General features: G+C 38.4%; 1 protein-coding gene across 1 annotated transcript in view; it reads left to right on the forward strand.

Moving 5' to 3' along the window:
- The window catches only part of ALS2 (alsin Rho guanine nucleotide exchange factor ALS2), a 43,158-nt gene that overhangs the window by 7,649 nt on the left and 21,319 nt on the right, over positions 1–14,190 (forward strand). The window contains exons 4-12 of the mRNA XM_074911252.1: positions 951–1,870; positions 4,141–4,501; positions 5,370–5,538; positions 5,992–6,088; positions 6,472–6,549; positions 7,486–7,662; positions 9,332–9,503; positions 9,871–10,051; positions 11,835–11,900. Of these exons, the coding sequence (XP_074767353.1) occupies positions 951–1,870; positions 4,141–4,501; positions 5,370–5,538; positions 5,992–6,088; positions 6,472–6,549; positions 7,486–7,662; positions 9,332–9,503; positions 9,871–10,051; positions 11,835–11,900 (2,221 nt within the window). The remainder of the gene's footprint in view (positions 1–950; positions 1,871–4,140; positions 4,502–5,369; positions 5,539–5,991; positions 6,089–6,471; positions 6,550–7,485; positions 7,663–9,331; positions 9,504–9,870; positions 10,052–11,834; positions 11,901–14,190) is intronic.

Here is a 14,190-nt window from a genome sequence, read left to right on the forward strand (position 1 = left end):
AGATGCATTAGAGTGAGTCTTGGTTTGTGAGCAGTTTGGCATTGTGAATCAAAGTGTTTCTAAAAGCCAGACCCTTTATGTGTTTGCATAGCTTGTACTGACCAGAGAGTGTACAGTTGTAAAACTAAACTGGAAGTTGTTTCACTGATTTTTCTCTGATGTTTTTGAAGGAAAGAGTCCAGGTTATTGGTGAGCCTGCTATGAGCACCTCTCCTCTAAGGAAGTTGTTCTGGAGCTCTACTGGATTTTTAAAACATGTTTCTTTCATAATTAAAAGGACTTCTTGTGTGTGTGTTCTTGCCTTATGAAGGATGTTGTTCGTGGATATGATTTACTATTTTTCTATCACTGAAAACAACAGTTTATTTTAAAAATAGATTTCTTCTTTTCTTTAGAATTAGCAAAGTAACTTGAACTGGCATTGCTACAGTCTTTGCAGGTAAAGGTGATGGAGTTTTGGAGAGTCTGTGGTACAGTATCAAACCGTGGCAAGATACATTTATCCACCGCACACACACCCCTTGCCACCTGATAGGGCAATCCTATTTACTGTTTGCCACCCTACAGTAACAGTCTGGTGGTGCTAAATCTCTGTATGGAAAGATGAACTCTGTACTTTGTTGCATTCTTCAAGCATGGTTGTATGTCCTTAATATGTTGTGTGTTCTTAAAGTAGAAAGGCCCAATAAATACACTTGAGTAGAGTTTTTAGCAGAAAAGCATTACTTAGTTGAACAGTACATGCATGCACAGGGTAACGTTAACATGAGGTATAGAACTAAACAGCAGCAATAGCAGAGCAACCAGCAGTCTTCAAGTATCAATAGCAGTAGTTTTGCTGAGCCTGGAATAAGCTAAAATTAGATATCTGTTTATCTGAATCTCTCTTCCAGTGTTTGTATTGTTTTAACTTCATTAGATTCATGCTGTGTTGGTTTTTTTTCTCCCAGGTGGAGAGGTCTACAGTTTTGGAAGACTGCCCTGGAGATCAGGACCGGAGGAGTCATGTGCTAATAGTCCTGTCTTAGAAAATACTTTGCTTGGGCATCATGTTATTACAGTGGCAGCAGGCAGCTTCCATAATGGAGCTGTGACAGAAAGTGGTGTGGTGTACATGTGGGGGAACAATTCTGCTGGCCAGTGTGCAGTTGCCAATCAGCTGTGTGTGCCAGAGCCACAACCCATCAGTATTTCTGATTCTGAAACCAGTCCTCTGTTATCAGTAAGGATTTTGCAGCTAGCATGTGGAGAGGAACACACGCTGGCGCTATCACTAAGCAGAGAGATATGGGCTTGGGGGAGTGGCTGCCAGCTTGGTCTCATAACAACAACTTTCCCAGTGACAAAGCCACAGAAGGTAGAGCACCTGGCAGGACGCGTTGTGCTCCAGATTGCTTGTGGAGCCTACCACAGCCTGGCTCTGGTACAATGTCTCCCTGTGCAGGAAATGAAGCCTATCCCAGAGAGGTGCAATCATTGCAGTCAACTCCTCATCACCATGACGGACAAGGAAGATCATGTAATCATTTCAGATAGTCACTGTTGCCCACTGGGTGTAGCACTGTCCGATAACCAACCAGAGAACCACATCTTCGGTCCCTCGTTGGAGACCCTAGAACGGAAAAGTGTAACAGGTAGCCACAGTGAAGATTGTCAGAAACCGCTTGTGGAAGAACACATGCTTGTTGCTTTAGAATCTGATGGAGCAAGTGTGCTTGCCAGCAGCGATGGGCAGGAAGACAGTGGAATTTCTAGTCCTGGAAATATTCTGTTCCCAGACAAAAAAGAAGTGAAAGAGTATTTAATCAGTTTATCAGATCAGTCATTACATGAGAATGTGGAGAAAAACATCTGCACAGAATCTGAGCAGGTTGGTACCTAGTAACTAGCTCTTAATTTGTTACAACTCCACTTTTATATGTGACAATGTTACTCTTTTACAAATGTCAAATTCTGCTAGTTTAATATAGCGGTGGTGTTTCCATAGCTTCAAAATGATTCTTCTCTGTGATGGTTCTCAACTTTTAAGTGCAAGATTTTTTTTGTCCTCCATCCTTGTTCAATTGTAAGCCTTTAATGTGAGCAGCCTTGACAGTGCTGTAGTGTCTCCTCTTTGCGGTCCACAGTACCAGACCATGTAAGCCAATTTCCCCTTTAGCTGTTTTATAACGCGTGGATTTCCCATTTGTGTGGGACAGTAAGTGTGGAACAGATGCCTCACAAATCTGTCTAATTTCTCAATCAGTTAAAAATTCTAGATTGCAAGTAAAGACTGCAAGGTTAATGTTAGAAGCCTTTTGGTCAACATTTTAATGTTCGTCATGTAGGAGTGGCATCAACTTACAAACAGGGATGGATGGTGCATAATTACTACTCTGTGTGATGTGGGAAATAGTTCAACAACACTGTTTTGATGCTATAACAGAACAGTAAAGTAATTTCTTAGTAAGCATCAGAAAATGCTTGTTTTGAAGGTTCAAGAGCTGTTCTCATCTCTCTGCCAAAATACTATGTTTTCCACTCTTTTGAAAAAAGTCATGGAGTGGGGGGTAGAAGATCAACCCAAAAGCTACTAGAAAACTAATCCAAAAATCTTGCAGTGCAGTCTGTCATTCCCTATGTAAGTACTGTCCTGCTGGATGGTTTATGGTAAAGGTAACATCTGTAAGGAAAACTGTCACTCTGTGGCCTAATATACAAAATTCATAGCAGACTTCTGAAAATTTCTTTTGTCATTCCAAGTGTTGTGTAGACATCAATATAATTTTTTTTATAGTTACAGTAAGAAATTTTTCACAGTGGTTCCAGGAGATAAATTTCACAGTGCTTAATAGCTGATTTTTGTTATCACCTCTGATTAAAAAAAAAAAAGAAAAAAGTACTAAAACCAAGTCCATCTGTCCCGTAACTTGGTGATTCAGCAAGTTGTGTTTTCCTATTCTGAGGGAAACTTATTTCAGAGAAATAAATATTGTGTGAACACAGTTGTCCATCCTTTTGCTCTTTTGCTAATACAAATGCATTCTGGCAGTTGTGGGCCCCTTAGATTCCTACAAGAACTCCTGCTGTTAGGAAATTACTGAAGCACGTAGTTTCATGCTCCCTTTCTCAACTCCTTGTTCCTGGAATATTTCCAGAGTACTGTTTCCCTTGCACAGTTCCAGGAATAAACAAGCCTGGAATTGATTCACTGAACCATAACCCAATAAAGCATACACGTGAAGAGCAGACATGAGGACTAATGTAATGTTTCAGCATTAGTAAGATCTTTTGTTTCTCTTTGCTTTCCTACACAAGTCGAGTTTGCTTTTCTGTATTGCTAGGCATGCCTTTTATAAATAGGAGCAAAGCATAAGTAAATAGGACCAATCCCAATCCTTTAGCCTAACTTTTCATTAAAAACAAGTCAAAGGTTGTTTTCCTTCTGGCAGAATAAAACAAGCTATAATATTTATAACAATATTATTTCCCACCATATATTAGGTGGGAAAATAGGATTTTGCTTTCTTTGTTTTGACATTCAAACTATTTGGCAAATATCTTGTGCATTATTTCTCATTTGGTGGGTAGATTCATTGCTATTATAATAAATCATGTGCTGGGACTAACAATTGCCTTCAGTCAGTTTGTCCCTTGTGTGACTTGATGTTTACTAACTAAGCTTTGTATGGATACAACAGTAGCCTAATGGGACACGTAGCCCAGACTGGTCTTAAGGTAGACCTTGCAGAATGAATCCATGAATCACTGTTTTAACATATGAAAGAGAGAACTTATCTCTCTGTAAATAGAGCATGCTCACTGATGCACTTTAATTGGTGGCAAAGAAGGTAATAGTAAGCCTAAAATTAAATCCCTCTTATTTGTGTGCAAAGATCCTTTTTTTTTTCTATTAAAAAAAACACCCCAACCCAGGTCCACAGGCTTTTATGGATGAGCTACAGGACAAGTGCAACCCAGTCCATGCAGAAATAGTGCTTGGTCCTACCTTAGAGGAACAGATCTATACCTAGGTGTAAAAATCTTCCTCATAATGTCTTGTTCAGTATAGCACATAGTTTGAATAGTGAATGTGTATATTGTCATCCTACTGTTATGTGCTGTCTGGTATGATAGTCTTCATTTTTTTATTGGTTTTAGCCTTCTCAAGAAGAACAACTCGGTGCTTGTATCCCTGGCCCTCCAGGTACCAGCACATCTGCCTTGAACAGCTTAGTGGCTTCTTGTGCATCAGCAGTTGGTGTGAGAGTAGCTGCTACATACGAAGCTGGAGCACTGTCTCTGAAGAAAGTAATGAACTTCTATGGCACACCTTCAAGTGAACCAGGATCTCAATCTGGCAGCGGTTCCCCAGGGCCTGAAGGTCTGAAAGACAGTCGAGAAGAGCAGGTCAGACTGGAATCCATGCAGGGGAAGAAGAGTTCCAGCTTAGTAGATATTAGGGAGGAAGAATCTGAAGGAGGGAGTCGAAGACTTTCCCTGCCTGGCTTGTTGTCACAAGGTAACAAGACATTTTGGAAAAAAAACATCTGGAAAAGTTATAGTAATGTGGAAGTTTTCAACAAACACGTTTTATTTTCAGTTATACACAAACCTAATCAACTACTAAAGGTCTCTATGAATTATAAACTATATCTTAAGACTTGAAAGCAGTGGAGAGTGTGAAGACTAGCAGATACTGCATACTAAGAAAACCAAAAGCATAGTGGGGTTAGGAATGTTCTTTTGATAAAGTAAGGTAAAGCGGGCACACTATCGTAGTCTGGGCATCATATGGCAAAATGACAGCAAACTACCTTTGATATAGGTTGCATAGCAGATAAAAATCTGTGTGGTTTGTAATCTCTACTGCACTGAGCTGGTTTTGAGCCAGGGACCTAGAAATACTCCAATTCCCACTACCAAACTTCAAAGTTAATGACCTTTTTCCCTCATACATTTTAGTGTTGTTAATTGCTCTGAATGGGTACATGGTTTAGTTCTATATTGATCTTGGATCTGAGGGGAGATTTTAGGAAGTATTGAAACATTCACTATGAGGATATATTTTCTTCTGGAACATACTTTTTTAAATGTATAGGGTTTTTTGGTTTATTTGTGTCAGTATAACTACACATTTCTCATATACCTGTTACCCTTTAATAGCTGGTAGAAATTAGTTGAGATCAATGTACTTTTAGCACATGTGTTACTACTGTGTTTCAGTAACCCATCTTCTTATGTGTCAGCCTTTACTTGCAATCTTAAGACCTCTTTTAGAAGTCTTGATCAGTTATCTCAAATGGTACTGTGACTGTGTAACCCATAGTCTGAGTGATACATTTATTGAAAACGATGAGTGTTTTTCCTCTCTTTTTATCTGTTTTCAGTTTCTCCTAGGCTCTTACGGAAGGTAGGACGAGCAAAAATGAGGACTGTAGCTCTGACTCCAACCTACAGTGGTGAAGCTGATGCTCTTTTACCCTCTCTAAGAACAGAGGTATGGAGCTGGGGAAAGGGGAAGGAAGGACAGCTAGGGCATGGCGATGTTCTGCCAAGGTGAGATTTCTTTGAATTCTTTTTTCATTCAGTAGGTCACTAGCAAATTTTGTGTTCAACTTTCATAAAATTCTCAGATTTGGTCAGTTGCCTTGCTTTGTCGTCTTGTTCTTTCAAGTGGTGTGACCTAAGTTCCTCCAAGTAACATGTGTTATGCTGTACTGTTACTGAATGTCTATCACCCATGACTTTTTCCCGTGTAATCACTAGGAGTTTTGGTGATATTTTGACTTTGTCTAAATTTGGGTGAGGTTTCTCATCAACTTTTGTCCTTCATGACCTTTTTGACTAAGTTGATTTATTGCCAAAAGACTTATATGTTTCTCTAATTTGTTTTGGGGAAAAAAAACAAAGCACCTTGGAATTTATTTTTGTGTTAAGAATACCTCTGGTGACATTTTTTTCTTCTTCCTTGCCTCACCCCATCCTTTTATGGGTTCTGGGGATTTACAGGCTTCAGCCACTATGTGTGAAAAGCCTAGATGGTAAAGAAGTGATTCACCTCTCTGCTGGTGGCCATCATTCCTTAGCACTCACTGCCAAATCCCAGGTACAAGTGATTGTTAAAATTTATTATTTATCTATCACGTAATTGTCATGTTTGGTGTTTTCTAGGTTTTTGTTCTCTTTGCTTCTAAACTTTTGTTCCTGTTTGGGGGGCAACTTGGAAGCAGTGTGGAAGTTTTCATAATTTTATTTCTGCTGAAGTTCTGCATGTATCAGCATTATGTTTGAAGATTGCCATGACTTGATTTGGTACATTCCATTTCTGAATCTGAGAATACAATTTGAGCATATAGAAAGGCAGTGGAAATTAGGGAAGTGCTTCTTGGTTCATGAATCTTACACTCTTGACTTGTGTGTGTTTGCACACTTGACATGTTGTACCACTACATAAACTTACGTTCTGATGTTAAGCTATGTTTCTTACAGGTATATACATGGGGCAGTAATATCTCTGGCCAACTTGGTCACTTGAACTCCCCAACAACAGTCCCTCGTCTTGCAAAGGTACTTTGTTTCCTTTATTTTTCTTTGTTTAGGGTCTGTTCTTATACAAGTGAGTGCCAAGTAGTTTCTAAAAACTTAACCTTGTTTATGGGTCTGTGTGCTATATAGTAATAGAGCTCTTGATTTCTTTGGCTTATATTGTGAATATGATTCTTGGATGAACTTGTGAAAGTCTGCCCAAGAAGTTCTTACACAGACTTTCACTGCTTTTTGACCACTTTGAAGTTCTAAAACTGAGAAATGTGACTGGTTATATCTTCTTACCAAATTTCACTTCTATCTTGTATTTGGTTTCTCTGATACTGACGTTGCAATGCTGAAACTTTGAAACACTTTGGAACATACTTCGTCTTTATTCTAAACAACTGCTTCTAGTGTTTAGCTTTGCTAGACCATGACTGTATTTGTTGTTCACTTCTTTACTTCCAGAGCTGTCTTGGCAGTGAGTTTTCTGTTTGTTTTTAACTTCTAATTACATCAAGTGAATAGCCAAATAATGATGATTGGGTTAGACCAGACCCTTTCATATGTTTCCTGGTGCTTATCTTGGTGGAAAACTAGCTGCAGACTTTTCCTGCTTAGGTCTTCTGCAAATTAATGTACAGCATGTTAACTGTCTCCCAAATTTATAGATTAACCAGTTAGATGTAGAGGGGAGAATAGGGAGAATTTAATCAAGCTTACCTGATGCCCATTTAAAAATAAAACTGACATAATTTAAAGGCAAAAAGGCAGCCATTAGAAAGAAGACTGGAAAGAAGGATAATTTTCAGTATTAATGCAAGAAGTGTATTTGATATGCTGAAGTTGAAAAATAACCCGTTATTCCAGTACTTTTTTTGGCAAATATATTACGTGCATGTCTGGCTAGAAGTGAAGTACTCTCCTTCTAGCTTCAGGTGATGATTTCTAATGTCTTTTTCTTGTGAATTTCAGGTGTGTGGTGATGGTGTTTGGAGTACAGCAGCGGGACTAGATTATTCCCTCTTTTTAGCAGATGAGGAAGATTTCCAACCTGGATTATATTACAGTGGCCAGGATACAACAACAGAAAATAATTTGTATGAAAATAGCTGTACTAAGACTCCAGTTTTATTACTATCGTGTAGTAAGGTGAGTGGTATTTCCTTTAAGTTAGGGCAGATCATACTGATGCTTTTTTTGGAAATAGCACAGTGCTGGTTGTTCAACTAGCTTTAAGGATGTCAAGTATCTGGTTCCTAGCAGTCAAATCAGGATCACAGTTTATGGAGGGCAGAGAGGAGGCCTAATAAGTATTGTTCTCTTCCCTGTCCTTTTCTTTGCCTTTCCTTCTGTTGGAAGGACAAGAATGTGTTTCCAGCATGTCTAATCCATTTCCTTCTATGTGTGCATGCTGCAGCAGTGCACCCTTTCACTGTGCTCTGCTTTCACCAGTCTTCATGGGTTTATTCTTTGTTGCTATTGCTCTTCATTTTCCTGTTATTTCTCAAGTGATTGAGGGCACTGCCTGCTCTATTCCTTTCTGCTTCCTATTCATCATCTTTGTGAGTGGGCAGAAGGTCCCCCTGAGTTCTGCACCATCTGCTTCCCTTCCCCGCCCTTTCTCATGGGTGTAAAGGGGGAACTGAGCAAAGGCACCAAAATATGCATTTGCATGTTTATGGGAGAAAGGAGGTGCCCCTATGCAATTTTCCTCATCAAGCTGAATCTCATGTCTGCCTTGAAGTTGACATGAGGTAGGGGAGGGTGTACTCTGACTGCATGTCCTTTTCCAAGTTGTATAATTTCAGACTAACCTGAGTTTAAGGTAACAAAAAGAAGGTGGCAAGGGTAGAAAGCAGTTCTGTGTCTGGCTATTCTGGGTCTTGGTGCTTCTTCCATTGACTGAGCAGAATTGCAATTGGAGAGGGGCTTTGAGAAGGGATAGGGATTTACAGTGGGTCCATGTGCATTTGCGTGCATGCATGTACACACATGTATGTGTGCACAGACACACGCACCTGTGTTCCTTCTGTAAGACTGTTGCTAGCCATTCCCTCCTCTTCTCTTGTAGGGTGACTTTAGGCTTGATCATATCAGACTTGGCCTGTGGGTTGCTTGTTGAACAATTCTAGCTCAGTGTTTCTAAGGAATCTTCTAACAACAAAGGAAATAAAAGTAGAGTTCAAACATTGCATTACTGTATGATATTGCATGTGAACCAGAACTAGTGAGGAGCTGCAGTGTGTCAATGGCACTTGTGCTGACCTTTGAGAAGAATTTTGCTTCCAACTACTGTGGAAACCAAGTACCACTTGTGGTGTTAGTGTAGTTATTAGTATTAGTCTAGCTGACATTTCAGGGACAGAAAGGACTAGTTCAGAGCATAGTCATAATATTAAAGCCTTATTATTCTCCCTTCCTAATTAATAGGATAAAGAGCGGATGTAATTATACTATTTAATATCAACATCACTGATTCAGCATGAAGTATATTGCAGTTCTAAAAGTGACTGAACTTAAGGTCGCTGTCTCTTAAACATGGCACGCATGTATGAGTCACCATGAAAGATGGTCTATTTATTGTCTTTTAGGCTTTGTCAATACCAGGAAAATGACAGTATTGACTATAAATATTTCTTCTTTTATCATTCATGTATTAAGCCAGTATTGAATGGATTGTTTGTCACTGTAGGTAATAATGCTTATTATAACTTAGTGCTCCTTAAGATATGCTTTATTCTGCATTGCCCTATTTTAAGTTGGAGTGTAAAAAGAAAAATATTAAAGCTGCTCTTTTTTTCTTTTTTTCGTCTTTCAGATAGGGTATATAAGCAATGTGATAGCTGGTGGTGACAACTGTTTGGTCTTAGTAGACAAAAACGTAATGGGATATATTGCCAGTTTGCATGAGTTGGCTTCTACAGAAAGAAGGTTTTATTTCAAACTGAGTGAGATCAAATCTCAGGTTCTTAGACCTCTTTTAGGTTTAGGTAAGAACTTTAATATTTTCTTTGATTTTATTTCCCCTGTGTTCCACAACAAATTTCTTTATGCAATATTGAAAAGTAATTATATATTTTTAAGATAAAGCTAAGGTCTTCCTCCCCTTTTTGGATGTACTGGTGAAATACAGCTGCATTTTGACATCTGCATGATGTTACTAGTATTTGCACTTTCCTGACTGTTTCACCTGAAGTAACTTAATTAGTATTTAGTTTAATATTGTTGAATTCCCAATTCTGTACATTGTAGCCATGAGGTGATAAAACTTCTAAGCAGCACCTTGTGGTAATTCTCTTTATTAAGGGGTGCTGCTCTTTTGTAAGGTAAGCTAAATTGCTTTCTGGTCTGTTACAGATAACTTGGGCAATGCAAGTGCAATCCAGTTGTTGCAGGAAATGGCAAGCAGGTTCAGCAAGCTATGCTATCTCATTGGTCAACATGGAGCTTCTTTAAGTAGCTTTCTTCACGGAGTAAAAGAAGCCAGAAGCTTGGCCATCCTGAAGCATTCCAGTCTCTTTTTGGATAGTTACACTGAGCAAGTATCCAATTTCCTCTCATCTTGAGTCTCTGCAGGCTTAATCTACTGACCACAATGAGCCCTGAGTTAGGGGAAAGTAGATAAATAAGGAAATCTACATAAGTAACTGTTGTGCAAATTGTATTCTTGCAATTTAAAATGTATGGAGAGTTTTACACAAACTAATTCATTTTGTAATGAGCAGTGTGTTTCAAAGTCTTTGCCAGTGGAGCACACTGGACAGCTTCAGTTTTCCTAATTTAAAACTCAGTACAAACTCTTCTTTGGTTTCTGTGTATATACCTGTAAACATGACATGTTTCTTACTTAATAGTAAGAAACCTGTAATATAATGTAATAGAGGTTATACTATAATAGTTAGGCTACTAAGTAAAGCTACCTTTGGGGGTTTATGGTGGTTACAAAATGCCTTTTCAGTAGTCATTAGCTAAAAATTGTCTCCCAGAAGGACAATTCTTCTGTCCTGACATCTGCTAAATAGCTAGCATTGGATTTGTAACCCAAAAGACAGAGCTGCTTTAGTGCTCAGAATTAAGTCTGAATTATCCTGGTTATGATGTTTGAGCTGAATGCTTTTGGGAGAGGAAGCCTATGCAGTCACGCTGTTTGCTGTCTTTCTCCTCAATAACTTTTGTAATTGCTGGACAACTTCATTCAAATGTAGCAGAAGTCTCATCATACTTAATACCTACAGGCTTTTGTGAAAAATACTGGCTTGAAGGGGGGGTTGGGGGGAGAGTCTGAAAATGTCCTCTCTGAATATAGTCTTGGTTACCAGACATCTCTCTTAAAGGAATAAAATTTTGAGATCGTTAACCTAGGTTGTTACGCAGTAGCATTTTGAATGTGCAGCTAGTTGTACTTTTTTTCTAACATAAACACTACAGTTACTACTTTTACTGGGTCAGTCATAAACTTGTGCCATGTCACCCTAAAAGAAGCTTTTTTTCCTCTGTTTATCAAATTGGTTGTTTATAACTGTAAATATGTATTTTTTTCCCTTTCTTAGTCTTTTGACTTCAGTTTCTTGTAACCTGGATTTCCAGAACTGATCCTCATTACTGAAATTACAAGGGTTTCTTAATTTCTTCTTCCTCCCTGTCAAAGACTGAAATGCCTAATTTCTGTTCTTGTTGTTAATTGCCTGTTTTCTGCTCTCCCCCTTTGCTTTCTAATGTCTTATACATTTCTCTGTGTATGGCATCAGAACCTGTGCATGCTCCTCAGCATAGTGCCTTAAGCATCTTCAAAGGATCCATCAGGCAACATAATATTATCTGTTAATTGGGCTAAGCTGAGGCCTCTTTCCTCAGAGGAAGGTGGTTTTTAAAATTCTTTCATTTTTTGGTAGGGGAGAAGTGAAAGGTAGAATGTTGAATAGCAGGAAAAGGTAATTTCCATCTTGAAATTTCCATCTTGAATATAATTAGAAGGTAGCAGTATTTTACTGTTGAAACAGATGGTCTATTCTGTACATGCCCAAATTTGAGAGAAACAAAAAAAAAAATTTAAGTTCATTTGCAAAGTAAGCCCTCTGCATTGTGTTAATGGCAGCAGAAGTGTGGAATAGTAATGCATGTTGTATTCTCCATGTGGAAAGTGAATACTAAGTGTTCCAGTAAGACTGAGTGTTTCACTGTTTAATATTTTCAGCAATTAGATTACTTGTATAGTAAAACATATTACAGATCTCATTGGTAACTGTTGGAAATTACAACAGTTGCTATTTTCGGAGATGTTCTTGTTTTGTAACTGAAGTTCTTTTTCTTCCTTATCTTAGGTATTGTACTTCAGTAACTAACTTCCTCGTAATGGGAGGATTTATGCTCCTTGCAAAGCCAGCAATGTAAGCAAATCTTTACTGTTTTCTGGAGTTCTTGGTCAGCTAGCAAAGAACAGTAGTTTAAAGAATTGTGCATGTGCGTAGTAATGAGCATCCAGAGAGTTGGTCTCAGTTTGTGTGCTAATTCCTTTTCTGTCAAATGAAGAAAAAGATACTTCCTCTCAGTTTAGGTTAAATGCTGCTGTATGAATTCAGTTGCTTTATCTTGAAAGCGGAGAAAGAAGGAAAAAGGCATAAATTATTGTAAATTCCTTGAAAGAAACTTAAATAGATTTTAGGTAATGATTTCTCTGAAAGCTTAGTCTTGAGGTTAAATTTTCATCATCTATTCATTGTTAATATTTTATTCTTTCAAATGTTGATGTCAAGAAAATACAGAACAGCAGTAAGAGTAGATAATGTGAATTCACTTTCACTGGAGTCCTTTAAGTTTATGTAAGCCCTTTAAAATGATGCAAAAATAACATCATTTCTGCACATTATCTCCTCTGTCTCTTAAGGTTGCTTTACTCTATTTCATGCATAGATACTCTTAAATGTGAAGAAGGAATTGTACCTTGAGGTCTGAGACAGTATATTTGAAGTTTATAGATCATAAAGCTTTTTTCTCAGTTAAATTGTATTTTTGTCCAGAAAATAATGACACTGTGCATCTTTCACTCTAGTGCTATGAAGGAGTTGCTGCAGTGAGGGTATTTTTTAACTCATGTGAGGAGCTGCCAGTTTTCCTTCCTTCCTAAATTCTGTAATCTGGGAGTAATTCTGTTACAGCTGTTTATGGAACACTTTGAATGCAGTATAAATGATGAGATTGGAAGTTCTTTGAAACACCACGGTACCTAATGCAAGGAATCTTCCGCACCTGAGGAACAGTGCCGAAGACTAAATACAAAATTCCACTGTGGAGAGACACTGAAAATCTTTCTGCATTGGTCAAGATTTTTAGGGTGATTTACAGAAATCTTAGTTCAAGTATAAGCTTTTTTACAATTAGTACTGAAAAATTCTGGATGCTGAAATTGTACTGAATTCATCACATCAGTTGTCACTGTCAGGTGTCACAGCTTCTCCAGCTGCAACCAGGGTCTCATGTGAATAACTTTTTCAGGTTCTGAAACTTCAGGGAGGAGCTGTCTTAGAGGTTTTGTCCTGTTACTTGCAAAGGAAAGTCAAAGAATATTTTTGCTGATAATGATGAATTCCCCCTCCCCCCTCCCCAAGGGATACTATCTTAAATCAATGGTTAACGATGTCAGCCTGTCTTTTATGGATATTCTGCAATATGAATGCATTAGAAGTAGTCCCAACTTGCAAAAAGTGCTAGCTTCAATAGAAGTCTCCATTGTTGGCAGGCCTTTGAGCATGTCCTCTGAAAGAGATGAGCTATGCTCAGCGTTACGAATCTGTTATTATTTGACACTTCTCTGCAGAGAGACCTTCTTGTGAGGATCTCAAATTACTTTAAAAATGGAAGCCTTCCAGATGGTTAAATGTAAAATTAAGAAATATGGTCTTCTCTCTAAAGAAGACTTTATTCTTAGGGCTTGTTGAACAAGGGAGTTCTGAAATACCATTAGCAGACCTAGACAAGGTGTGCTATTTTGGTGTGTGAAATGGCATCTTGCTGATCATGTAGAACTCTTAGGGACCCTGCTGTGCAATTCTCTGATCTGTTTTGCTGTCCCTGGGGCCTGCTTTCTCAGCTTCACCTGATTGTTGCAGCTTGCGTTTTAAATGCTTCCCAGCTGGATGTGTCTTAATGTGGATGTGTCATATGTGCCAGCACATGTGTGCACACAGATATGGTGAAGGAGAGGGAAAAGTAGGTTTGTTTTCCTTTTAATGAAGAAATCCTGGGTTTGTGTGCTAATGCATTGTCTTCAGAATCATTTCCCTCTTCTTCTCTGAACTAGATTAGTTCTCCCTCTTGGAAATCAGACTGAGGATTGAACAGATTTCCTGCCTTTCTTTGAGGTAGGATGTAACTTTTCTAGTTAGGGGAAAAACTGGTCAGTTGCCTTGAACAGCAGGGGTGGGGAAGAGGTTGTTTTGGATATATTTTTAGGGAAGTGCACTGGAGCAAAGTTAAGATTCTTTCAGGTCTTCTCGTATGAATCAAGTGTTAGCAACTTACTGTTCTAACAGTAATGGGGAAGTCATCTCACTTGTTGACTCTTCTACTAATCAAGTCTTAAAGGGGAAAAAAGCAATTAGTTACTCTCCAAGTGGGGCAACTTAACTTTCTTCAACCAATTTAATGACTGAGCATGTGAGAGTAGAAGTCCTGTGTTGC

This window comes from Athene noctua, chromosome 7 (assembly GCF_965140245.1).
Source record: "Athene noctua chromosome 7, bAthNoc1.hap1.1, whole genome shotgun sequence".
NCBI classification, from domain to species: Eukaryota; Metazoa; Chordata; class Aves; order Strigiformes; family Strigidae; genus Athene; species Athene noctua.